The sequence below is a fragment of the Anopheles merus genome, chromosome 2R (genome assembly GCF_017562075.2).
Source record: "Anopheles merus strain MAF chromosome 2R, AmerM5.1, whole genome shotgun sequence".
Lineage (NCBI taxonomy): Eukaryota > Metazoa > Arthropoda > Insecta > Diptera > Culicidae > Anopheles > Anopheles merus.
The window spans coordinates 49,520,558-49,545,687 of record NC_054082.1 but is presented as its reverse complement, the minus strand read 5'-3'; the positions used below and the strand labels follow the sequence as shown (position 1 = coordinate 49,545,687).

At 50.5% G+C, this 25,130-nt stretch overlaps 6 protein-coding genes across 13 annotated transcripts; 4 read left to right on the top strand and 2 right to left on the bottom strand.

Moving 5' to 3' along the window:
- Positions 1-30: 30 nt before the first annotated feature.
- On the top strand, positions 31-2,297 carry LOC121589900 (protein C12orf4 homolog). The gene is made up of 2 exons (XM_041909152.1): positions 31-1,717; positions 1,796-2,297. Exons 1-2 carry the CDS (start codon positions 341-343, stop codon positions 2,003-2,005), a joined length of 1,587 nt encoding a protein of 528 aa, XP_041765086.1. The 5' UTR covers positions 31-340; the 3' UTR covers positions 2,006-2,297.
- Positions 2,298-5,263: 2,966 nt separating this feature from the next.
- On the top strand, positions 5,264-11,270 carry LOC121603501 (uncharacterized protein DDB_G0283357-like). Of its 6 annotated transcripts, none has more exons than XM_041932312.1 (3): positions 5,264-5,743; positions 6,816-7,772; positions 7,863-11,270. In XM_041932312.1, the coding sequence occupies exons 2-3, from the start codon at positions 7,617-7,619 to the stop codon at positions 9,516-9,518; spliced, it is 1,812 nt and encodes a 603-aa protein (XP_041788246.1). In that variant the 5' UTR covers positions 5,264-5,743; positions 6,816-7,616; the 3' UTR covers positions 9,519-11,270. The 6 variants fall into 6 exon arrangements, with proteins under 6 accessions (XP_041788246.1, XP_041788249.1, XP_041788247.1 ...); XM_041932315.1 differs by lacking the exon at positions 5,264-5,743 and adding an exon at positions 5,758-5,895; XM_041932313.1 differs by lacking the exon at positions 5,264-5,743 and adding an exon at positions 5,906-6,117.
- A 322-nt stretch (positions 11,271-11,592) lies between these two features.
- LOC121603500 (protein dispatched) lies at positions 11,593-17,376 on the bottom strand. Of its 3 annotated transcripts, none has more exons than XM_041932310.1 (10): positions 17,041-17,376; positions 16,483-16,682; positions 15,860-16,400; positions 15,372-15,784; positions 15,215-15,306; positions 14,857-15,134; positions 14,496-14,781; positions 14,195-14,427; positions 13,963-14,117; positions 11,593-13,881 (listed from the first exon to the last, which is right to left on the bottom strand). In XM_041932310.1, exons 2-10 carry the CDS (start codon positions 16,612-16,614, stop codon positions 12,343-12,345), a joined length of 3,669 nt encoding a protein of 1,222 aa, XP_041788244.1. In that variant the 5' UTR covers positions 16,615-16,682; positions 17,041-17,376; the 3' UTR covers positions 11,593-12,342. The 3 variants fall into 3 exon arrangements, with proteins under 3 accessions (XP_041788244.1, XP_041788245.1, XP_041788243.1); XM_041932311.1 differs by having other exon boundaries at positions 16,483-16,679; XM_041932309.1 differs by having other exon boundaries at positions 16,483-17,376.
- Positions 17,377-17,446: 70 nt separating this feature from the next.
- LOC121603502 lies at positions 17,447-18,752 on the top strand. Its single transcript, XM_041932319.1, has 2 exons — positions 17,447-17,661; positions 17,725-18,752. The coding sequence occupies exons 1-2, from the start codon at positions 17,450-17,452 to the stop codon at positions 18,713-18,715; spliced, it is 1,203 nt and encodes a 400-aa protein (XP_041788253.1). The 5' UTR covers positions 17,447-17,449; the 3' UTR covers positions 18,716-18,752.
- A 184-nt stretch (positions 18,753-18,936) lies between these two features.
- On the bottom strand, positions 18,937-21,130 carry LOC121603503 (histone RNA hairpin-binding protein). Its single transcript, XM_041932320.1, has 5 exons — positions 20,619-21,130; positions 20,324-20,429; positions 19,657-20,074; positions 19,429-19,560; positions 18,937-19,352 (listed from the first exon to the last, which is right to left on the bottom strand). The coding sequence occupies exons 1-5, from the start codon at positions 20,757-20,759 to the stop codon at positions 19,334-19,336; spliced, it is 816 nt and encodes a 271-aa protein (XP_041788254.1). The 5' UTR covers positions 20,760-21,130; the 3' UTR covers positions 18,937-19,333.
- A 1,677-nt stretch (positions 21,131-22,807) lies between these two features.
- Positions 22,808-24,726, top strand: LOC121603695 (WD repeat domain phosphoinositide-interacting protein 3). The gene is made up of 3 exons (XM_041932796.1): positions 22,808-23,217; positions 23,324-24,199; positions 24,264-24,726. The coding sequence occupies exons 1-3, from the start codon at positions 23,151-23,153 to the stop codon at positions 24,368-24,370; spliced, it is 1,050 nt and encodes a 349-aa protein (XP_041788730.1). The 5' UTR covers positions 22,808-23,150; the 3' UTR covers positions 24,371-24,726.
- Positions 24,727-25,130: the final 404 nt, after the last annotated feature.

Sequence of the window (25,130 nt, the reverse complement as noted above, 5' to 3'; positions counted from 1 at the left end):
TTAAATAGAATTTCGAAAGCGGATGTTGTGTCTCCCCCAACCCTTTAGCTATACCTGTCAGATATTTCACCTGTCAAATAGTTCATTTCGCTGTATATTTCACCTCACGTAGCCGCGCGGTTAGAGAAGGAATTGATTAACATTTTCGTATTATTGTGAGGAAAACTGCATTTTATTAAATATTCTCCAACAAACCCCAACCCTGTGTGGCTGATAAGCGGCACAGCTTTCACATCAGCCCTGGCAAACGTCATCCGGGTGTGAAACGTAAACAAAGGCCCACCAAGCACGGCAGCAGTACAGTAGGCGTAGCAAACGCAGAAAAGGGGGCAGCCTGTCGATGGAGCTGGAACCGAGCAAAGTGGTGGACTTTCACTATGAGTACACGAACGTGGACGATAAGCCGGCCAAGCTGGTGTACGCAATCGAGATACCGTACAAGGGCAGCGTGGCCGAGCTGAGCCACCAGATCGTGGCCGTGCGGATGGATCCAATCATGAAGTTTCTGAAGGCGGACCGGGAGCTGCTGCCGACGCTGCAAGCATTTGTCGAGCGAGAAAATCAAAGCTTCTACGATGAGCGGGACGAGCTGCTGCTGGACAAGTTTCGCCACGGGTCGCCCGACGTGGACGGCCTGGCGCTCGACACGGAGAAGCTGTACCGCGAGGAAATACTGGAGTTTGCAGATCGCGTCGGCCCGACGGACGAGGAGATCTTTGCGCAGAGCTACCATCAGCTGGTCCACTCGTCGCTGCTGCCGGAGATACTGGCGAAGGAGCGGGAGTACGCTCGCACGATCGCGAGCCTGGCCACGCAGATGACGCAGCAAATTACCACGATGAACACGCTGCACCAGGAGGAGATAGAGTCGAAGATTAAGCTGCTCGACATATCGATTACGCCGGAAAACATCAATCACATGCTGGCGAAGCAGTACGGGATGCAGAACATGATCCGCAAGCAGTGCGAATCGGAGCTGGAATCGACGCGGGGGCACCAGAAGCACGAGTACCGGAACTGGGTGACGCAGCACGTGGATGAAAGCTTCCTCGGCCAGTCCGAAAGCCCGACGCAGATTGGCAATCGGTGGTCGATGATATCCACGCAGGCACCCTCGATGGAGGAAAGCTTCACCATCCATCTGGGGTCGCAGCTGAAGCACATGCACAACATACGCATTCTCAGCACGCGAGTGGCGGACCTCTGCAGCCCGCTGTACGGTGACGCCTCGTTCGGGGGACCGAACGTGGCGCTCGGACTGTACTCGAGCTCGCTGTGCGGCATCGTGGTGCTGACGCCGTCCGGTACGATAACGCCGGATCGAGAAATCCGGCGCAACGCGAACATGTCGACGGAGTTCCATTTCGAGCAGATCGATCGGCAGATCGAGAAGATACAGGAGGACTTGCGCAACCTTCAGCACGGTCATGCGGTTGAAGCCGGCGGTGCGCAGAGTCTGGCAGCCGCAGCCGGACGGCGACCGGATCGCACGGTGGTGACGGTGAAACCGGGCGATGCATTCATCACACGCCACTCGAATCTGTCACACTCGCACGTGATCTTTCATCTGATATCGGACGAGACGTTCCAGAGCCCGAGCGAAATCAATTCCCGCCATCCGGTGATACTGGGTCTGCGCAATATATTGAAAATTGCCAGCAGGCACGACATTACCACGCTGACCATTCCCGCTTTGCTGCGGCACGAAATGTCCGAGGTGAGTAAAGGAGTGTGGGGAATTTACTGATTCTGGGGTGTGTGTGTTAAACTTATCGATTCCGTCTAACTCTTGCAGGATATGACCGTTAGCTGGTGCATTAGGCGAGCGGAGTTGGTGTTTAAATGCGCCAAAGGGTTTATGATCGAGTCAGCCAGTTGGGGTGGGGCAGAGCTCAACACTTTGCAACTGCTGCTGCCGCACGATATATCCGAGGAGCTGTTCCGAACGCTGGCCGACATGGTACCGCACGTGTTTCGTGTGGCAAATCCCAAGATTCTGCAATGAAATTATACATATTGTATGAATCGTTTATTGGTTGAAAGTTTGCTAGATTCTTCACGATTAGCTACCCGCAAACATTACGGTCACCGTATTGGGAAGGTATCTCTGTGTGGTAAGGAGCGTGTGGTGTATTGAAATATTTAAAATTCCGTTTGATATATTTCTAATTAGAGAATGAAATATTTCAACTGGATGACTTTGGAAATTTGAAAAATGTGAGGGAATACCAAATACCATTACAGGTGGATTTATGAAAATTATATAAAATCAATTAAAGCATATATGCAACATAACATATCAGATCATTTTGTTAAATATTAGAACCAAAATCAAGTTCACTAGAAGCACCTCTTTCCTTTACAATAACATTCAGTGCTATGTTTCGATTCCAATAGGAAAATACCCAAGCGCCACAGATTAAGCTTAAACGACTGGAAAATTTAATATCCATATAAAAAAATGAAAGCTCCACAGCTTCATTGGTTTGATCAATAGATGGCGTATTACAACTCATCATTATATTGCTATCCTGTTCTTGCAATGTGTTTCGACAAGTTTCATCTTATCATGACCTATATAGCCTTATAACTTTCTGAGCAAAAATCTATGTGAATGGTCGTGTGGTCAGATACGTGGGTATCAACACCAACGACCATAACTCAATTCTCACTTGCTTCAGTACTGGTGGTTTCCGTTGGAGTTTAGTAATTAAACAATCGTATCGCCGTTCTAGTTCTAGCGATGCATAACTTCAATGCGAAACCATACAACAGTACAGAGGAAATGAGAAAGCTCTCCTCCAAGCGAGTTGGGTATCCCACAAACAGATGGCGCCACCAGCTTTTTTGCTATTTTTAGAATGCATGAGTCGTTTGCCGTCTGCTAAACGAAGTCTTTCTATATTCCGTTTAGGTAGAGTGCTTGAGTCGTTTAGAAGCCGTTTAGTGGTCGTTTAGTGGATTTGTGGCACTTGGGAAGTAGCTCATTTGACTCAGTCAACCAACTTGTTTTTTATTTGAAAACATTCAAAAATAGGTTAAAATGTGTTCAAATCCATTTTTTTTGCGTTTGGCAATAATCTGGCTTGTAAACAAAGTAGATAATTCGATTATTTCGGATGAAGCAAAATTGTCGCGCCCGACGTTGTCGCTGTATGTCTATTTGGACGGTAATTCAAAAAATCGCGTAGGGCGTATATCGGGGTATACCTGTATTTCGAAAGGAACATGGCGGCAAGCATGACAACCCGTCAAATACGAACGCGAACGCTCCTAGAGTCCACCGCGCATCGTACACACCTTGATTCAATTATGCTTCACTCGCGCTGTCAACCGGCAGGCCAAAAACCGGTTTTCGCGAGCTCGCCAACGCTTCAAATCGGTGCGATTTTCCCTCGCTGTCGATTATTTTTGTAAGTCGTTGCGATGGTTTTTGAGGGTTCAAGATGGCCGCCAAAAAGTTCGCGCTGGTGTGCGATTGTGTTAGTGGGCAAAATTAAATGGCCAAATAAATACACTCCACCACCTCCCTCCCCCCCCCCCCCTCATTGACCCCTCGGGGTCCTACATTTCATGTGTATGCCATATTAGCATCTGCGCTCCGTCGTCTCATTTGTTCGTACATGTTCTGCTATTACATCAGCTGATTCGGTGGTGGCTTTCTATGTACAGTCTCTATTTGCGGGTGATCTTGACGTTGAGGGAATATGGTAGAGGCGGTATTGAACTTTTAACGGTGGTTTCATTAATGTACTTATTTCATGCCAGTTCTAACGAGGCCATTCGCGTGCCATGCCAATTGATGATTACTAAGCTATATCAAACAAGCGTAGGTGTAGGTGGGACTCAAATATGTATACTATATAAATATGTGGGACTCAAATATGATCTTCCAATACAAAAGGGAACATCGTTTTCCGAGCCGTATAGTTATCAGACAAAAACTACCTAATTTCATCAAGTTCATTTCAATTTTCTCAAATCTATCATTATCCGCAAGTGACTTTAAGAGAGTTTTTTTATTTTATTGTTTATTTTATAATTTTCATTTTAAATTACAAGCACAATAACACTGAAAGGGATCAAGAGTAAAGAGCATAGACAATTTTTCAACTTTTTACCTTTTCTTTGGTGACCCATTCTCAGTTGAACACGCTGTGTTGACACGGAAGAAAGAAATGTGTCAACCGTAGACCAGTTTGCTTGGTCCATGGATACCTCCTTCCACCCCTGGCTGTACCACCCACTTGACTCACCGAGCTCATTGCATGTCTCTGTGTATGAAACACTCTGGACATGGTGGGACATACGATTCATTTCCCAGATACAGTTGCGTGTCAATCGGAAACGAATCGGACCCGTGGGTGCAGCAGGTGCGCTAGGTCAGAGTCGTAATCAACGAGTTCGTATTGACTCGAATGATTGCACCTTACCAGCTGACCCGAACTACTCCTGGTTGCTAACGGATGGCTCTTTCCCGGTAGGTTCGTATCGACCTGTTCAGACATCACCTGTTCAGACGACGCCGAACCATCATTACGGCGTGTTACTTTTTACCATGTGGCAGAAGCGGAAGCTTATTGACTACGCAACGAATTGGTCGTCCCGATAGAGCTAACAGTGGCATGTGTCTGGCAGCAACACAATGCTTTCGATTTCATGCGAGCGAGGCATCTTCCAGATCATCTTGATGAGCTATGTAAAGCCAATAGGATGCAATAACCGGTACATTTTTAACAGCGGCCACGTGTCACACCAAGAAGGTGTTTGAGAGCGAACGATCATCCGCACGGCACTACGCACAGGATCGCCCAGCAAGCTAGAGGGCTGGAGCAGGTGGAGTAGCAGCTATCGCAGATCAGGAACAGATGAGGATGAAGGAAGACATGCCTGGGCCGAATGTCCTTCCAAATTACCCACTGCAACTTGACGCACTTGTGACACAGCATCTAATTTTGTTAATCTTCAAGATGAAGAAGATCACGCCGTGTTCATCTAATGCTTAAAATCAAGCTTTTATAACAAACTTACCTGTAGCCGGATGTTTTGCCTGATCACATCTCGCTTAGCTGCGGGCGTGCGTTGGATAGTTATTTAAAAACCTTCAGCTATTAATAAAATAACACATGCACCCATTTTCTGATGATTTTTATTCAAAATAATCAACCAAATTGAGCACTTCCATTTCGCACCACCAAGGTGTATACATTTGTCACGCGTCCATGTGCGCGAAAGAGACGATACGACAAATCGAGCGAGACATACACCCCTCGGTATCTAATGCGCGTAGATTGTCACCAACAGAACGAAAGGCTTATGGACAAGGGCAGACGAAGTGTTTGGTGTGAAGTGGAAGAGGGGAACACAGAAGCTCACCTCGAAACGGGCACTGTAAGCGAGTAAAGGACGGCTAGAGAATGTGAGCGAGATGCACCTATTTTTGAGCGTCAAAAACCCTCGCCCTGCCCAACGGGTTCCTTCGCGCTGTCAAAATCGAGGCCTTTTTACGAGGCCTGATTCAATACTGGCTCGGGCTGCTATTTGTTGCCAACAAGCAAAGTTCATCTCGACTCTGGGTGCAAGGAGGCACGCAACGGGAGATTGGACATATTTTTGTTTATGATATATACATATTTTCCCCAATCCCTGCACGGGTTCGATTGCCACAGTCGGTGCAGCTACCGGAAATCGACGCCCCGTCCGTAGTGAAAAGCCAGCCGTTCGGATGCAGACCATTCCTCGCGTAAGTTTGGTAACGAGACACGGGGCTTCAATGTTGGCCAGACGGTGGCGGTAGAGGAGGACCCCAGCAAAGCAGTACCAGCCAGCGAGCCAGCCAGCAGCAGTGTAGTGTAGCGCCCGTGCTGTCTAGCTGCAAAGTGCGCGCATGTTTGTGTATGTGCGCGTGTGTGTGTATTTGTGCGTGTGTGTGTGTGTGTGTGTGTGTGTGTGTGTGTGTGTGTGTGTTTGTGCGTGTGTCTATCACATACGGCGTGTGTACGCGAGCGAAAACGCGATAGAACGCCAATAGACTGGAGGTGTCCAGTGTTGCGTTGGTTGCAAAAACAATCGAAGCCGCGGGACCCAAAGGGACGCGTCCCATCCTAAAAAAAAACAGTGAGTTCTCTCGACACAGGACTGTGGTGAATGAATGGTGTAACACTTCACAATCATAGCTCTGGACGTTTTGCAGGGTGGTTTCGTACGGTGTTGACGGGGCGAGCGAATGTTGTAGGTCGATCGTAAATGCACTTTGTTTGACCCACCCGTCAACCATTTCACCCTCCTTCCCTTCCCCTCCTTCATCGAGTCCCCGACGGGGGAGACGGTGCAAAACGGCAGTGTGTGGAAGCAGTTGACGATCGCGTAGTTCGTAATGCGGTATACCATTTCGCTGGTGCTGCAATCACTTCTCCTGTTTCGTGCGTAATTGGAGGTCTGTTTAGAAATGCGGGGCAGCCACTGGTTCGACCGCTTGTTTCGGACGCTTCACTGAACGAGGTGTATCGTGGGGGGGTTTATTGTCAAACAAATTTACGCGTGGCAATCGGGTGCGCAAGTTTTCCCTCACACGAAAACCCACCCACTGCTCCGCGGCAGAATAGACTAGCAGCGTGTGGTATGTGCTCGGTGTTTGCGCTGCGATCGTCATCACCCATCCTCATCATCGTCGTCATCGTCATCCCTTTCGCTGTGACAGTTCCTTTTGCGGGAAATGGGTTGTTTTGGTTTTCTTCTTGTTCCGTCTGTTTTGTCTAATCGTCTGCTCTCTGTCTCCTTTCACCTCTCCCTCCACCTACCCCTCCGGCGTACAGTGACGACCGTGTGAAAGCACCATCGCCCCGAGCCGCCCTCCATCGCGTGCAGCCCAGCGCTTTGCTGGAAAGGAAGGAAAGTGTCGCAAGAACGACATGAGGAACGGCCGCAGCAAGGAAAACAACACACCACAGTAAGCGTCGGTTGGAGACCGCGGGAAAGAGCAGGCGGCTACGAACGTATGGAAAAAGCGAAAGCGCTTCTTTGCAGCAGCAGCGAGGGCATCCAACACACAAAAAAGCGAAAGAGAGAGTGAGAAGGAAAGCAGCGCAAATCTCTGCAACGGGTGCGTGAGCGAGAGCGCAACACAGGGACGCGAGCGTGTGCTGAAGCGGACCAGCATAGCGAGAAGACAAGGACAGAGCGATCGCAGCCTACTCATTCCATCAACGATCCGTCAAAAGCCGTCGTAAGGTTGCCTGTCTATTTTGTTGTTGGTTGTTGGTTGGATTCCGTCGTGTAAATACTGCAACAACACTGCTTCACAGTAATAACAAAAAAAAAAAAGGAATCACAACTCGGGCACGACGCTCCGTGTAAACTGGAACACGGAGCAGTTCCATCCGGAAGGCTTTTGCTAATATTCCCCGACCGACGGGGACGCACGGTTGTGGTGCAGTGGTCCGCATCCGACCGCAGCAGTAGCCCGTCCTCTCAGTGTCAACAGGACAGTGGAAAAGGACAGCTGGCGGAGACCGAGGGAGCATTAGTACGGCCGTTTGCTAGCTGCTGCAGCTAGTTTGTCCCCGAATATCACCCTTGCACTGTCCAGCGATAGCGCCGGCCGCGCGATTGCCGAGATGGAGATGGACACGATACAGACACAGATTCAAACGGAGCTTCCCTTCTGTCGGTTGTGCTTTTCACAGGCCTGCGATCTGTACGAACTCTTCCCGGGCGCAGGAAACGACAATGAATCTCTGCTGCTGAAAATACTCGAGCTGGTAAACGTAGCGGTAAGTAGCTTGGCGGGCGCACGATTTGTGCTGCCTTTGCGTGATGTCTGTTTGTTTGATTGTTTCCACTTGCACTCCGCGCACTTTCAGATAAGCTTCGACGAGGACCTGAACTCGTACATCTGTGGCAAATGCGTAACCACGGTGGAGGACTTTTTCGAGTACAAGGAGAAGGTGAAGGAGAACGATCTGCTGCTGCGCGAGAAGCGCAAATCGGTGGACCATGCGACGGCGATCTACAACGTGGTCAGCATGCAGCCGGATGCAACCAACAGTAGCGCCTCGAACGGAGCGACCGGGACGGGCGGCGGCTCCGACCTGGGAGCGGGCGGTATCGATGAACCGCACGTCGGGCTCGATCAGCGCATCTCGATCGACGGTGGCCCACCGCTGAACGGCAACATTATCGAGTTCAAGAAGCAGCTGTTTACCGCCTCTCCGTCCCAGCTCGGCATTTGGCTGTGCGTGGCATCCGGCAGTGACATCCAGTGTCCGGCTGCGATCGAGGTGGACGATAACATACAGGTGGTGGCGGAGATTGGGCAGCACAATCACGGGCTGCCCGTGTCCGTGCCGGAAAATCCGCCCGAGACGCCACCGATCAAGCAGCAGCAGCCGCACCAGCAGCAGGTACCGCATCAGCAGCCACAGTCTCACCACCATCCGCATCACGCGCAGGAGCAGCAGCAGCAGCAACAGCAGCAACAGCAGCAGCAGCATCACCACCACCAGCAGCACGAGGAGGACACCATCGTGGTGACGTCGGACGGTACGCCCGCCATTTTAGCAACGCCCGGCACGCCCGTCGTAGCCAACAGTTCGGGGCGCGGTGGTGCCGGTGCAGCAGGCAAAGCTTCGTCGACCTCGTCGTCCTCGTCGAAGAAGAAGAAGGCGCGCGACCAACCGTCCAAGCGCAAGGTCTCGAACGACATCCTCGTCGGCGACGGTTGGCTTACGGACGTGACGACGTTCAAGCGCAACCACTACCAGCTCGTCACGAAGGACGGCTACCAGACGTTCCTCATCTACAACGGCTACCGCTTCCGGACGCAGCAGAAGATACGCAACGGCATCGCGGCGTGGAAGTGTGCGTGGAACGGGCGCAAGGGCTGCCAGGCGATACTGCACATCACCGAGGACTACCAGAAGGTGCGGGAGGTCGGTTCGCCCCACAACCACGAGCCGTCGCTGCGTGACCGGATCATCTCGAACAAGCCGACCAACGGCAACACGTCCGACCAGAGCCTCATCATGCAATCGGACGGGGAGGAGCTGGGCGAGATGCACAAAATGGCCGCCACCACGAGCGGAGGACCAGCCGGCACGATCACCGGCGAAACGATAACGCTGGGCGGTGGGGCCACCGTCGTGGCCATCACCACAACCGGTGCGAACGCTTCGGTCAACAACAGCAGCACCTCGACGGCGTCGGCCGCCACCCTAGACCTTACCTCGGAGATGGATTTCGTGCAGCAGAGCAGCAACAGTGGCAGCGAGTTAATCACCACCACCAACACCACCACCAGCACGCCCGGTGGATCGGCCTCCTCGGCGGCGGATCCGCAGGGCTCGTCCGCGCAGCACCATCAACAGCAGCACCACCATCATCACCACCATCACCATCCGCATCATACGCATGAGGTCGGTGTTGGGGACGAAGTGGTCGGCAAGGACGATACGACCATGTCCATGGATATAGAGGAAATCATTCGCCCGCACGTGGTGCTGCATCCGAGCAGCGAGTAAACCTCCGTACACCCGACGAGGGGACGAAGACGAGCTGCTCGAGCGTCCGTCACGCCATTCACCACCACCACCGCAACATCCATTTTCTAATGCCCCAATCCCCATCACCCGACCACACGCGAACACCGTGGGGCGCGCTTTACTGAACGCCGCCCCGCGTTGAAGGGAGAGTACATTTTTACGGCCACAACACTGTTGAAATGGTGCTCCCCCGCGGTGATGGATGATCGCAGCGAGCGAGATCCTACCGGAAGGTGGACTTAAGCTAGAGCTAGCAGCAACTAGAGTATCACAGTGCGCATCAATGGATGCTACGAACCGGTAGCTACCGAACGATTGGCGGTAGATGATGGTGAAAAAAATTGTAAAAAAATAACCCGCGCACTAGCAATAGGGTCTGAGAGACAGAAAGCGAGAGTAAGAGAGAGAGAGAGAGAGAGAGAGAGAGAGAGAAGAGAGAGAGAGAGAGAGAGAGAGAGAGAGAGAGAGAGAGAGAGAGAGAGAGGGCTAGAATCGAATGGTAACGGGGGTTGTTAGCTTTTTCTTTTGACAAAACTGGTCTTGATCGATGGTGGCCAGGGGTGAGAGCACATTGCGCTATTATTATGTAACATTTGTTCGTTTTATTTGCATAAGTACACACGTATATATGTCACCCTCCTCCTCCCCTCCCACCCCACTCCCTTCCTGTGTCATTCTCCCGCAAAACCCCGCCACCACCATTCCCCATTGGTTCTCGCGTACACACGATACATAAAATTTAAGTAAAGCGTAGTGGAATGGAAAACCGGTGCCGTTCTTACAACTCCCCCTTTCCCTCTCCCCCTCCTACACGAGCGGGTGTGGGTGGGTGCAGGATTTTGCAAATACAATTTCACTTGCAGGCAGGGAAGGGGGCAGATTTTAAATATAGCAGGATGATTGTGAAAAAAAGCCTAGGTTACGGATACGCTGTCGATTTTTCGCCCCCACCCCCCTCCAGCTCCCTTTTTCGTGACCCTTTTTTTAATTTGTATGGTTTACTGTTGTTTTAAGGACGGAGGACAGTTTGCGATTTTAGCCCCGATTATTATGTGTCAAGTTCTTCACCCCTCCTTCCCGCAATCCTTCTTATTTCTCTTAGACCGTAAGTGCAAAAATTGTCATAGGTAGGTGTTAAGGAGAATGAAGAAATATATACATATAGTTATATATATTATATACATAAATACAAAACACACAAATATACAAATAAGGATTGATTGTAGCCTTCCCTCCACAAAAAGCCAAACGCCAAACGACGGTGCGGTGGGCACAGCTGTGTATGCAGGGTACGCTCAGCCTGCCCCTCGTCCCAGCTCGAGCCACCACTGTCTGCTGCCACTCCCTCTCCATTATTAACACAATAAATCGGTCAAATCAATCGGTCATTCTGCTAAAAACGAACTGTATGTCGGGCACAATCTAGCATTATACTCCGCTTTGTTGTGTGGCACTTCCCCTTCACCCTACGAAAGCGTTCGGATGCGTTGCCGCCAGAAATCGAGAAAGACCGTACAGTCCGAAATCAGTCGCGCTTCACATGTGACACCGTAGAACCGATGATTAATATTTATTTCACACTATACACTACTACTCTCCTTATTTACTCTGGCTCATCGTTGTCTTCCACCTGTAACTCCTAGAACAACTGCCGCTGCTGTTGATTTTCGCCCCTTTAGGAGACATGAATTAAGGGGTGTGTTTAAATTCCTCACTCATTTCAACGGTCCGAAATATTGTAGTCTGTGTTTTTTTGTCTTTGTACGCTCTCTCTCTCTCTCTCTCTCTCTCTCTCTCTCTCTCTCTCTCTCTCTCTCTCTCTCACACACACACACACACACACTCTCGCTCTCGTTACATGATTTCCAAATTTGTAATTTACACCTCTCCCTTGCCTCGTTGCTTTCTAATTTGCAATTCGCCTGTATAACCTGTGTTTTTTCCCAACAATCATCGAATAGTAATATGTATCTGTAAATATAATTCATATATGTATCACAAAGTGGTTCCACTAATTGTTTCACAACATACATATGTATCTCCTAGCTTTTGTAACGCATCTTTCTTCCGTTCGTTGCATCCGTGCCTGTACACAGTAAGATTGGGGCCGCCGATCGACTCGGGGGGCCACTCCTAGAGAAATCAACCATTGTGTGGTTGTAATAATTTTCTACACTTAAAATACCTGCTACCCCCACCTCTGGAGCTTCCCCTACCATCGTAATGGTTGATGGCGGTATGCAGACCAAAGAAAGTGTCGTGGCGTCCTCTGTCCCCGGTTGACTTGGTCGCTCACCTGAGATCGGTTTGCGCGATTGCTAATTGCTACCAGACGGCTGGCGGTGTCAGATTGTGAGCATGACGGGCTGCCAAAAGACAGCGGTTATTGTTAAAAACTATTCCTCTACGTTAAGATCCGTTTCGGCACAAGCAACGGCCATTTAAAAACATCCATTAAGCTGAACCCCTGAAGTCCTCATGCAAACGCGCAGGGGTGTAAACGTGTTTAATTCTATCAACTGCTACCAACTACTAAGTACTAAGTTCCATATCCATAAATGCTATTTGGCACGGGAAAACGACTGGTTGTATGGAAGCTCAATAAAGGGTAAAACAAAACACAGATACACCAATCCACCACTCAACTACGCATTTGACAATGTGCAAGCTCCTATTGCTGTTAATCCCTAGATAAAACTCTATTACACATCTGCTTAAGTACTGGTTAAAAACTGTAACTGTAGCTTCCCGGTGTTCCGGAAATTGTCCCGCTGCTAGTCAGCAGCATCGGCTACAGTGCTCCCTACTGGCCACCCCTCAAATCTACGTCATCCGGCAGCACCATCGTTATGGCACTGGCCGTGGAAGGACTCTGCTCGCGGGGCAGTGAATACTTTTTCTTGAACGCGCGATCGAAGTTGATCGGTCTCGCAATGTCCAGGTTGATCGGCTTGATGATCGAGTTCGACGTCAGCGAGTCGAGCTCGTGCGATTCCGACCCGACCAGATCGCCGGCCGTCGAGCTCGAGTTGGACAGGAGCTGTTCGGTCACGACGCCGCCCTGGTGATGGTGCGACATGTGAAACGAGTGATGGTGGCCCAGTCGCGCTCCGGCCGTGTCGAGCTGGGCGGTCGCCTTGCAACCATCGCTGCTGCGCAACCCCGACCGCAGCTTGGGATAGCGAAACTGGCCGAACCCGTACTGCGGTCCGATCAGCCGCAACAGGCTCATCAGGAAAAAGGTCGCGTACAGCCAGCTGATCGACATGACGATCACGAGAAACACCCCGATCTGTATGTACGCCAGCACGCTGGAGGGCAGCATCAGCGCACCGGCAATACCGGTTGTGATGGCGGCCATTGCCGTTGGGCCGAGCATGCGCTGCAGGGAAAATCGTGTCGACGAGCGGCGGTCCGGCTCGGTCGACAGCCGGTAGTGCACGCCGTAGTGCAGGCTAAAGTCGACGGCCAGCCCGATCGCCGTACTGACGGCCACGCTCTCTAGCACGTTTAGCTTCCAGCCCAGCAGCACCAGTACCGCCACGGTGGTGAGGATCGTAAGCGTCACCGTTACGATCGCGTACAGACTGATCAGCACATTGAGCGTCACGAGCATCAGCACCAGCAGGGCCACTGCCATCGCCATCGCGATTGCCACCATCGTGCCGGTCGACAGTGTGTCCTGCAGGTCGAAAAATTCCAGCTCACTGGTAAACCACGCGTTGGCCATCGTCGGTGGTGCGTCGCGCAGCTGCTCCGCCAGCCAGCGCTCCACTGTGCGCACGAACGCATCAATCTCGGTGTAGGACATCGTAAATATCTGCGTACTTTCGAACTCAATCACGACCGCCTTCACCACCGTGTCGTTCGGTTTGGGTGAGATCCGCTCGAGCGGTTCACCCGCCACAAGAAACGAGCTGCGGGCAAACTTTGGTCCCGCAACGCCCGGCACAAAGAATTGCCTCGGCGTCTCGTACAGGGACAGTATCGATTCCGGCAAGCACTGGTCGAAAATGTCGGGCGTGAAGGGAAAGGGCGACACCTCACAGCAGGGCGTTCGGTCGATTTCGCCCATGGTGTCGTTGCAGCGGCGCCGCATCCACTCGATGAAGTTTTCGATGAAGCAGTTCGGCACCAGCAACCCTTTGCTCTCGCTGTAGAACGTTTGGTTCTTTATCCGTCGGCAGAACTGGAGCAGCCACTGTTGCGATTCCGGTGCGCTCATGTTGAACGATTCGTCAAAGTACAGCGCGCCCCGCTGCTCCGGATCGAGCAAATCGCCCCGATCGACGGGCTGCACGCCCCAGACGAAGCGTAGCGGGATTTTAAACGATTCGGTCGCCTACAAAATGTCAAGCAGAGCGTTTATTACATCACTGTTCAACCTTCCCGAGCCAACTGCACCCGCTTAAACCGTACTTACAGAGTACATCTTCTCAAACCAAAACATATCCCGGTACTCACTGTCATACCGCTCGAACGGGTGATTGCTGATGAATAGCTTAAAGTCTGGAGAGTCCGGCAGCCGAAGCTTCGGCCAGTGTAGTACCAACACTCCGCTCATAATCCCGACCGTACCTGAAACAGAATGAACGGAGTGCCTTTTAGTTTTGCATTCTTGCGTTACGCGTTGTCACCACCCCAAACACACATACCGAGCAGGGTGACCCACAGCCAGGGCAGATTGACTATCAGATCGATAATGGTTTCCTCAACACGCCTGCTTAGCTGCGCTATCGATATGAAAGGGATCGTGCACCGGTGGGAGACGCGACCAAACGGTTTCAGCAGCATTAGGCAAGACAGTCGTTCTGCGATCGATACGGCAGCGGGCAGCCACGTGACCATTAGGAAGTAGTTTGCCATAACGGCCGTACCGGAGAAAATACTAAAACATTTGCACGTGTGAACAACTGCGACAATGGCATTCGAAATTCAAAATAACAGCCCGCTTACCCAAAACACCTAACAGCCGTGATGGAGCTAACGTAGGACGCATAAAACGCGGCCGCCGTCGTCAGAGAGGTTACCAGCATGGATAGTGCCGCGTGCCGCAGCGTGCTGCCCATGATCTCCACCAACGTATCCGATTCTCCGCGGGCAGCACTCCCACTGGCCTCTGAATTGCAGGACGCGGTGGACGGAGCAATCGGTATGACAATTCCGCCACCACACTTTAACCGCTCGGCGATGGTACATTGCCATATTTTCAGGAAAATAAATGCATCGTCTGCCCCAATGCCTGCGAACGAAGAGGGCGAAAAATGTTTTGTAACATTCAACGACAGGGTTTGGACGGATGAATTTCGACACTAACCTACCACCACGATGACAGCTAGCAGGTTCATGAAGGGAAAGAATGTAAGCTCGAATATGAAGGAGTAGATGAAGTAAGCGATTCCTAGTGAAAATGCAACCGCTGTCACCGTCATGAGCGTGACAAACAGTGAGCCGGTGTACAGCCACATGCAGAGTACGACAAATATGCCGCCCAGGCCGAGCAGCCAACCGTCGCGCAGCAAACACTCGTCAAACAGCGCATTTTTCAGACCCATATCCATGGCAACTACCGAGACGAGATCGTTGGCAAGATTGCTGCAGAACAGGAGGAACAAAAGATATGTTTTAAGCTCTCAAAAGGCTCCTGCTGGTAAGGTCGGTAGAAAAAGGCTTACACTTTGCTTAAGCTGTGATAAAATTCCATCGATTTTATGCTTCTCGCGATCGGAAGAAAGATCATGGTTGCGTTGAGGAATTCGGCCGACTCCTGCAAATAGAGCAAATAAAAAGCTAAAAATGAACACTTCAAGGACGACAATTTTTAATGCTTACATTTTGCCGGATAAAATCCACGTTCGCCAGATAGTGCAGTATGTTGTAGACGGCATTATGCTGCTTGCACTCGCTCGGCGCAAAACAGCTCGACTGCGTGCAGTCGTTGCTCAGCTTCATCGTTTGATAGTACGAAAAGCAGTCGTACAGTAGCGTCTTCACCATCGCCACGTCCTCCTCGTTCAGCTCGAAGCAGGACGTTTTGTTGGAGAGAAACGTCACGTAGTTTACGATCGACCACGGGCGGCAACACTCCTCGGACGTGAGCTCCCGCTGGCAAATGTCACCGTAGTGATCCACGCGAAAGATCCTCTGCTCGAGCTCACACAGCGCCAGGAACGCATTGAGCTCGAACAGACTGTCGTTCAGGTTGTGGTTGATCCGCTGCACCACCAGGTGTGCGTACTCTTTGTCTGTGGTAAGCGGGGGAAAAACATCAATGGTGCCATACCCCTGGAACGCTCCGGGTTTTAGCGCGGTGTACTTACTTGGCGATTCGCAGAAAAACCCATCCGAAGGTATGTGCGTCTCAATCGGTTCCGGGGGCGGTTTTAACCGGCGCAGCGTGTCCCACTTGGCCCGCTTCTTTTCCATCGTTTTGTTGCCCACCTCCTCCGTGTAGTAGGACTGGTTCCGGCCATACTCCCACACCTCCTGCCGTCCGCCACGGTGTGGCATCGTCTCGTTGTCATACTCCTCGAAGCTAATGATCTCCCCGTTGGTCGCACTTTGGTTGTGATACAGCTCCTTCAAGATGCGTAAGTTTTTGTTCAGCTTGCCGTGCGCTTTGCCCGTGTCCTCGCCGTCTACAGTGTTCGGCGTTTTCTTTTTCCCTTTGTTCTTTCGGCGCTTGCGGAAACTTCCGTCTCCCGCAACTGGTGGCAGCCTTTGGTGGGGGAAGTGATTGTTCATGCCGAGTGTTAGCTCCTTCGGATTCGCCACCAAGCGCCCAGACAGGCTTGTTTCCTCCAGCAAATTGCGCCACGCGGTCCAGCGCTTGCCAATCGAAGTACCGCGTGCCTCGAAGCCCTGCAATAGGTGGAAGGAGGAAATGCACCATTCACATCACAATAACCAGCAGCAGCAAGCACTGAGCTCTGCCGATGCTTACCAGTGTTGGATCATCGAAGTCGGGCAGCTTCCGGGTGCAGAGGGCGACGACAATGCAGGCCACGGAGAAGATGCCTACTGCCACCAGCACCAGATGCGGACGGCGGGCCAGCAGTTTGTAATACCACAGCATGCTGCTGCCGTTGCTGTAGCCGCAATCAACGATCACCTCCTACCACGCTACTCCTCTCGGACCCGCTACTGAACCCGTGCCCGTGCAAAGTGAAATGTGCATTTTAAACATACTATTTACACTTCGTTACGCACGATTGTGTGTACAACTCTACACTCTCCGTACGCCAAATAGTGTGCACTCGTTACGCTCACCACTACACACGCGTACGCGAGCGATACGCAACGCATCTCGCTGGGCACACGAGAAGGACCTCCCGGTACACCTGTATGAGTGCGCAATCTAGTGTACGCGTGTATGCAGACAGGAGCAGAATGGTTCCCTTTTCAAGCTTTTCCACCCCGAAAACTATCGGTGCCTTTACGGGACCGCGTTCGAGCAAACTGCACACAATTCGCGATGCTGGAGCTTTGGAACAGCACTAACCTGTCGTTGCGCGAGTACACCGGTTCCGCTATCGGTGCGGTATAGGTTCATCCTGGGAAAACGCTGCTAGAAACTCGTACCAACAAGTCGGTGTATACCTAGCCGCAGGTAGCCATCTCCAGCACGATGCGACACATATTTTCCCACTTTCGCGGCACACTCTTACATAATTTCACTCAACTGTTGTGCGACCGGGCGGCCGGCCTGGGAACGGTACGATTCGGACTCCAATTTACCGAAACTAACTCCAAAGCATGCTATTAAAGGCAGACGAATCCCCCGCAGCAGCCGACTCTGTGGTGGCCCGTGCTTTTATTTTTTGCTGACACTAGGTTTCTCTTTCTTTTTTTCACACGCATGCTGCATCTCTTTTTCGCGCGGCGTTTGACGTTTTGTATTGTATTTGTTTATGTTTGTGCAGAGTGAGCTGACAGGGCACGGTCCGGTACACAACCCGAGTTCGTACGGATCCGCACAGCAAAAGGGGGAAAGGTTTTGCGGACTTTTTCGCCTCACAATGGGTACGCAAATGTTTCGTTTAAGCTTTAATTGGGCCGCTGCCGACGGGTCGATCGAAAACCATGCATCCGCGGACACAATCACTTCCTCGGAACCGGAGTTGTAAGTAATCCTGGTTGGCAACGCCTGGAACGCACCGAACGCTACATTTTACTCCCGTTTTAGTTGCACGCTGGACGATCTATTGCGCTACGACCAGTGCCTGGTTCTGTCGGGCAGTGAGGATCAAGAGCCGTGCGAAATGCACCTGACCATAACCCCATTGTACCTGGTACGGGGCGTTTCGATCATCGCCGAATGTCCTGTCGTAGAAGTTTACTATGGCCGGTTGCGCGAATACAACCGTACCGTGCACGGGGAGCTGCTGTACACGATAGTGGATGGACATGTGTATCGGTACGACTTGAGCATCGAGACGGAGACCAGTGAGCTGCACGTGAAGTTCATTATGGACGATCCGAGCGAACCTGTATCGCTGTACACCACGCACCTGTACCTGATGCGCAATACAGACCCGTTGCGTGCGATGAGGATGATGATGGCGGAGAGCAAACTTATTAACCCGGACGCTGTGCAGCAGCGCCTGCAGGGGGCTACCCTGTCGGAGCGTGCGGAACGGAGCAAACGTTTGATACTTGGCTCCATGCTTTCTGCGCAACAGAACTTTGAGAACAACAACGCTAGACTATCATCGATTGCAGCTGCAGCAGCAGGAAGTATGCCGCTGGACAACATTGACATTGCGTATAGCAACGCACAGTCATCGGTTGTAGCGTCCACGCCGTCGAATCACACCCCGGCTACGAACAACGACGGCCAACCGGCGGCTGCTGCCGCGTCGATGCTCGATAACATCCATGCTGTAAACAACAACGTTCAATCATCGGCTGGTAGTGGCGTTCCTGGGTCGGTGCTACCGGGTATGGCAAACCAAGCGCTTTCTGTTGCCAATGGGAATATCGAAACCAGGATCAAACAGTACATCGACGCCAAATTTATACAGCTTGAGCATTTTGTCGACAATCGACTGGCGGACCTGGCAGCTCGTCAAGAGCAAAAGCTTGACCGTTTGCTGGAACTGCTACAAGAGCGACGAGAATCGGCCCAAAATGGATCGAACGGAAGTAAAGCGGAACAATCATTTCCGTTGCAATAAAGCTACCACGATCTCTCCCTGTGTGGGAAGTACCTCATCTTCCCTGTGGTCTTACATTTTCCGTCCGCGGATTATACCCTTGGATGTACAGCTCTCCAACTACACGTTGGGAAATTTCAATTGAGATCCACGTCCCGTTTTCCTTACACCTCAATTCGAACGAAATAATTATTTCCCTTCGGTAGTCCCTTTTAGATTTAATGACACATACAAATAAAGAGTTGCATTCTTCCCAGTGTCCCAGTGTGGGACGAGTGGTATAGCACAAACGACTATATTTATTGCAAGTATTTTGCATAATTATTTGTAAATAATATTCACTTCAATGTGTACAAAAAAAAAACTACGTGTAATGGTTTGAGGAGACGCGCACGCAAACAAACAAAAAGAACCGATAGCGATTTTGTACATGCACTCTCGGCCTCACAGGTCATCCCTACCCTGGTGGTCGCTCACGCTCGGTGGGGTTGGGCGGATTGTAATAAATATGGAACCGTAACAAACACTCCCGGTGGTATCGTTGTTTTCCATCAGAACAATCAATGCTCTCCTTTCCATAACCATTTCCCTCTACAAGATATCGCGCCCCCAGTCGGTCTGTGCGCTGGCACAAGTGTTTCAGGCGTTTTCATCGAATCTGCATACGAGAGGGAGATAGAATTACGGTCGATTAGGGGGAATGCAATACCTCCGCCTTATTATGTGCTACTTACGTGCTGCTGTCGCCGTTCGGATCGAAGCAGTGCAGCTTCTTACGCCAAACCTTTATAAGACCGTCCCACGCACGGCGGCTGTACTTCAGGTGCTTTTGCGGCGTCGCGGGATGTTCTTTGGTGCGTGCATGTCTGCAAAAGGGAAGAGATAGAATGATGATGAAAACCTGTACCACTTTCGCTCCTCCTCCTCCTCCTCCTCCTCTTCCATCCGTTCAGCGCACGTACCTCGGCACTTGCTGTATGTAAGTCTCGTAGCCAAGGGTGTTTTTGCCGTAATCGATCTGCTTTTGACGACGCGCCAGTACAGCCTCATCCGTTTCGTACTCTATCTGTCGGCGGCTGTTTTGACTAGACGCACCGGAGCTGGAACTTTCGCGCCGCGACCGCAAGCAGCTGCCGTGATCGTTTTCATGCTTCTTGCTCTTTTTCCACTGGCCACCGGTACCGCCCCCGGCTCTGGTCCCGCTGCTCGGCGAACCACCGGCCGCCTCACCATCCCCGTCCACGTCGCGGTCCATCGCCGAGACGGCTCGTCTGTCGTCCGTTTCTTCGCTGCTCGACCCACCGGAAAGGCGTCGCTTGAACGGTGACTTTATGAGATCATTTTGGACCAATTTTTCGAACTTGGTCACATTGGCAGAATCTGTGAAGAGGGGACACGGGACCACACACCAGGACCGTTCGCCAGGAGAGCGGGTAAAAGATGCACGATACAGTAAAAAACGCATAACTTGCTAAACGAATCGCCATAACCTCAAATCTTCGCCTTCCATCATCACACTATTGTGTTTGCATTGCCTCACCAGCAGCACGACAAAGCAAGCGGGTTGCGATCGTCAGTAACCCATGGGGAATGAAAGGAAGGGACACCACCATCATCATCGCCACTTACCTAGAATATCAATCTCGATTTGTCGTCCTCCGCTGGCTGCTTTGTACAGGATGGACATCTCATCCGCTTCCCCGACTAAACTTTGGCTTTCCGTGCCGGTCGCGCTCTGTTGTGTTTATTTTGACAATGGAAAACGGCGCAGAAAAGGTAAGTGGAAACAGGTCGTTCATGCATCCGAGTGCAGCAATACACAGCGAGCGAGACGTTCGGAGAAATGAAAGCCAGCGACGTTTAGCGGCGCGCTAGTTCACCAACACATCCCCAAACGCTCTGTGTGTGGAGCGCTTATACATACCGATGCAGCTTCGTTCGGCTCCGGGAGTTGGCGCGCTGATCGCAGCATTCTTGCCTCCTCCTCCAGCTCCTCCGGCGTTGGTTCGTACCAACTGGTAGGGAAGTCTATTTTACTACTAAAATCCACGCTTGTGCTCGACATTGTGTGCGGTGGGGTCTGGCGAGTCAATGTATCCTCAGTGAAACTGATTCGTTTTAGGAGTTTAGTATTTAATTTATTACAAAACACACACAAATTATCTCAATCTCGGTCGCTTTATAAAACACAGATTTTAAAAATTAAACAGCACAGACTTGTTCACAGGCCTGCATATGGGTTGTTGCATATGCATTTAAAGCATCAAGCTAAAAACGGCACGACACTGCAGCACAGGGAAGGCTTAACTGCATTCTTATCGACGCCAGAGGGCCTGCTTAACGCACATCCAGCACAGCAGCACGGATAGATAATTGTAAATTCGGAGGGAATGTGCCGCAAGCCACCAGCAAGGGACGATGCGCGGGAAAACATAAACGAACGAGCATCGGGAGCAAGGCTGTATCATGCATGCTCCTCGCACCAACACATAGAAGCGTGTCTTTGACAGTTGTGCACACAACAAAATAACCCGCAACAGGAAAGGGTACAGTAGAACGTCGATTATCCCAGGACGGATTAACCAGAAGGCGGCTTAATCGTGCAAATGAATTTGACAGTATGTCAATCGTGGCAAACATGTTCTGGGATGGTCAGATTGGCAAAAACATTTATTGTGCAGCTGTCTAGTGTCTAGTGATATTTTTTTACTTCAGTTTTGTTAAAGAACAATTGATATCGATTACTATTGATTAAACAAACATTATACTAATGATTAATCGATAGATTTAAGGGTACACTTGGTAACATTATTGAATTTTTAATTTTTATCTGAATTTGACACTTCTTGGACCATTATCCGTGAAAATCGATTAACCGGCAACCGTCCAGTCCCGAGCTGCCTGGATAATCGACGTTCTACTGTAGTTGAAAGAGCTTAATATTTTAATATTGTATACATTTGATACACATTTAGTTAGCCTGAAATGATAACAAATTAGAAAAATTGATATATTTAATTTGAAAACATTGTTTAGAATTAGAGTGAAACGCCGTTTATCCGGACTCATCGGCACTCGACCTCACCCGGATATGCGTATAACACGGACATTGAGTCAAAATAAATATTCAATCACGAGTTACAGGTGTCTCCCGAGATACGACTGTATTTGGGACCGAAAAAAAGTCCCAACGCAAGGCGTTAGTCGAAAAAGTCGTATGTCGAATACAGGCGGTCCCCGAGATACACGGTTAATGGGGACCGAAAACGGCCGCAAAATACCGCGTATTTCGAATTTCCGCGTAAGTCGAATCTCGTAATTTCCAGCCAAAATATCACTAATTTTCGTGCAATTTTGCAAGTAGGGGGTGGTTTTAGCCATCAAATTAATTATTTGATATGTTTCTACTGAATTGAACAGTTTTAAACCTTTTTAAGCCGGTCTCGTAGTACAGTCGTCAACTCGTACGACTTAACAACATGCACGTCATGGGTTCAAGCCCCAAATGGACCGTGCCGCCATACCTAGGACTGACTATCCTACTATGGGGGGATCAATAAGTCACTGAAAGCCAAACCCACAAGTGGTGCAGGCAGGCCTTGACCGGCAACGGTTGTTGAGCCAAAAGAAGAAGAAGAAGAAGAAGAAGAAACCTTTTGAAATGGTATTTCACATTCGATCAATACGGAAATTTTTTGGTATTTCTCAATGGATGTGTCAAATCAGTTCAATTTGCTCAAAGAACTGTCAAATTTGGAAAACCGCGTATCTCCGAATCCGCGTATAAGAGGTACCGTGTATCTCGGGGACCGCCTGTACTTTAATTTTATGTGCGATTTCATTGAATGTGGTCAAGGAGAAATAGAAGTGCATCGTTTACACGTGAATTTGCGAGAATCCATGAGCTTCAACATTTCAATCTTTGAAGATGCTCAAGTCACGGTTAAATGTGTGTATTTTCCTGTACTGTGCAAATTAACAATTAATTTTCCCCTAGCTGAAACTAAAAAATTATCCCACCCCTGTGAAAAGTGTGAAATTGACGTATCGCTTTGCCCGGTGAAAAACGTACCCAAACATCATGTCACTCAAGCGTTCGTCGATGTGTCAGGCAAGCGTTTCGGCTAGCTTGCAGCCAGGAATAACAACGGGCCGACTTTTTTTTGTGTGTGCAAGCAAAGGAAGATTAGCAAAGAAAGGGGGTGGAAATTGATTGTTTGCGTTGGCAGGTTGCGGGCGGATAGTGAAAGATAAATAGAAACGCAGCAAGCGCACGAAGGGCTGAAAATTTACGCATCAAGCGACAAACACCGGAGGGCCACGGTTGTACCCCGCGTATCACAAACATCCCTCGGGAGCGAGTAATGACGTAAATAATGCGCCGATAGAGTGTTTGGGACTGGGAAACGATCAATCGCGGTCAGCATAAGTGCATCCAAGTAGTGCAAATTGCAAGATGAATCTGGCCGAATGCAATCCGTACGGCAATGGTTTGCTGTACGCAGGGTTCAACCAGGATCAGGGTAAGAGCGCAAAGCACGGCAGGGGGACAGTTTTTCACAACCAAATCTCAATCGAACATCGGTTTTCCTTCTTGCTGCCCCACATTTACCACCTATCCCCGCGCAGGTTGTTTCGCCTGCGCCACCGACAGTGGCTTTCGCGTGTACAACAGTGATCCGCTGAAGGAGAAGGAGCGTCAAATTTTCACCGATGGTGGGGTCGCCCACGTCGAGATGCTGTTCCGCTGCAACTATCTCGCCCTCGTCGGGGGTGGCTTGCGGCCACTCTATCCGCCGAACAAAGTGCTCGTCTGGGACGATCTGAAGAAGGCGCCCGCAATCTCGCTCGACTTTAACGCCCCCGTGAAGGGGGTGCGGCTGCGGCGGGACCGAATTGTGGTGGTGCTGGAAGGCATCATCAAGGTGTACGCCTTCACGCAAACGCCGACCCAGCTGCACGTGTTCGAAACGTCCAAAAACCCACAGGGCCTGTGTGTGCTCTGCCCAAACAGCACCAAATCGCTGCTCGCCTTTCCGGGGCGTCGTACCGGGCACGTGCAGATCGTCGATCTGGCCAACACGGAGAAAGCGCCGCACGAGATTATTGCGCACGAGACGGCCATCAGCTGCATTGCGCTGAACCTGCAGGGCACCCGGTTGGCGACGGCCAGCGATCGGGGCACGCTGATACGCATCTTCGACACCGGGAGCGGTGCGAAGGTGGCCGAGCTGCGACGCGGCTCGAATCAGGCCAAAATTTATTGCATCAACTTCAATCATCAGTCGACGTCGGTGGTGGTGTCGTCGGATCACGGAACAATCCACGTGTTTAATCTGGAAGAGCCGAACAGGGGCCGGGATGGCGGCTCGTCCGGTGGTGGTGGCGGTGGCTCGAGCTTGCTGACGCGCTACTTCACCAGCCAGTGGTCGTTCTGCAAATTTTCCATCCCCCAAGGACCACCTTGCATATGCGCGTTTGGATCTGAGAACAATTCGGTGATTGGTGAGTGTTGTGCACCTGGGAGTTTGTGGCTGTATTGTATATACATTTACGTTGTCCATTTCAGTGATATGTGCGGACGGGCATTACTACAAGTTTGTGTACAACAGCAAGGGCGAATGCTCGCGGGAAGTTTGTACCCAGTTTCTCGAAATGTCCGACGACCAGACGTAAAGCCGTGCGGCGAGCTGAATCGACGGATCGACTGGCTACCAGGGAGTTTGAAAAACATTGGGTAGATCGAGAGACTGTAGCTGGAGCGCTACGAACGTGGAAGGGAAGGCCACGACGGTTATATATTTACGTACGGATATGATTCTCTGGGGCATTTGGGGGGGGCGACACAAAGGAACAGTCAACAGAAACTAACAATCGGCTTGAAGCGTAGGGTATTTGAGGACGAGCGCAGCGGTAGGGGAGAGCATATTGCCTACAGAACTATTTAATAGCGACGAACAAGATGTACCACGCGGAGGAAAAGCTATGCTAAGTTAATTAAAATACATTTACACATGTTTTCATTCATCCGATAGCTGACACGCAACGCTCTGGCGCTTGTTGTTGAGTTTAGTGTAGAAAGAGAAACATTCGTTATCTGCAATTCATCCGGGACATTGCATGACGTAAGGTTTATATTTGGACTGGTTCACCGCGGTGCAATGATATGACATGATTCATATGGACCGAAAAAACTATCTGAAAACGATGTGTTTGTAGTAATCTTTATTTTTATTAACAATCTTCAATGTTTGTTTTATAGTTTGCGAGGTTGGCGTTTAATGTGATTATTTAAGTACGCTTTTTCAGTACATAAAACTTGATCATCGTTCGGGCATATCGGTGACTTTGTGTCATCGCGCACATATATTTTCTAAACCGTGATCCTTCTTTTCTTATTGGAATATTATATTAACCCCGTCATAGTCTCGCGTTT

Coding starts and splice junctions, on each gene's coding strand:
- LOC121603501 (XM_041932312.1), top strand. CDS start 7,617: ATGGAGATGGACACGATACAGACACAGATTCAAACGGAGCTTCCCTTC. Junction 7,773..7,862: donor TCGAGCTGGTAAACGTAGCG/GTAAGTAGCTTG, acceptor GCGCACTTTCAG/ATAAGCTTCGACGAGGACCT.
- LOC121603503 (XM_041932320.1), bottom strand. CDS start 20,759: ATGTCGAGCACAAGCGTGGATTTTAGTAGTAAAATAGACTTCCCTACC. Junction 20,075..20,323: donor AATCGAGATTGATATTCTAG/GTAAGTGGCGAT, acceptor CCCTCTTCACAG/ATTCTGCCAATGTGACCAAG. Junction 19,561..19,656: donor TACATACAGCAAGTGCCGAG/GTACGTGCGCTG, acceptor TCCCTTTTGCAG/ACATGCACGCACCAAAGAAC.
- LOC121589900 (XM_041909152.1), top strand. CDS start 341: ATGGAGCTGGAACCGAGCAAAGTGGTGGACTTTCACTATGAGTACACG. Junction 1,718..1,795: donor TGCGGCACGAAATGTCCGAG/GTGAGTAAAGGA, acceptor TAACTCTTGCAG/GATATGACCGTTAGCTGGTG.
- LOC121603500 (XM_041932309.1), bottom strand. CDS start 16,614: ATGCTGTGGTATTACAAACTGCTGGCCCGCCGTCCGCATCTGGTGCTG. Junction 16,401..16,482: donor ACTTCGATGATCCAACACTG/GTAAGCATCGGC, acceptor CACCTATTGCAG/GGCTTCGAGGCACGCGGTAC. Junction 15,307..15,371: donor TGGATTTTATCCGGCAAAAT/GTAAGCATTAAA, acceptor CTCTATTTGCAG/GAGTCGGCCGAATTCCTCAA.
- LOC121603502 (XM_041932319.1), top strand. CDS start 17,450: ATGTTTGTGCAGAGTGAGCTGACAGGGCACGGTCCGGTACACAACCCG. Junction 17,662..17,724: donor ACTTCCTCGGAACCGGAGTT/GTAAGTAATCCT, acceptor CTCCCGTTTTAG/TTGCACGCTGGACGATCTAT.
- LOC121603695 (XM_041932796.1), top strand. CDS start 23,151: ATGAATCTGGCCGAATGCAATCCGTACGGCAATGGTTTGCTGTACGCA. Junction 23,218..23,323: donor AGGGTTCAACCAGGATCAGG/GTAAGAGCGCAA, acceptor ATCCCCGCGCAG/GTTGTTTCGCCTGCGCCACC. Junction 24,200..24,263: donor TGAGAACAATTCGGTGATTG/GTGAGTGTTGTG, acceptor TGTCCATTTCAG/TGATATGTGCGGACGGGCAT.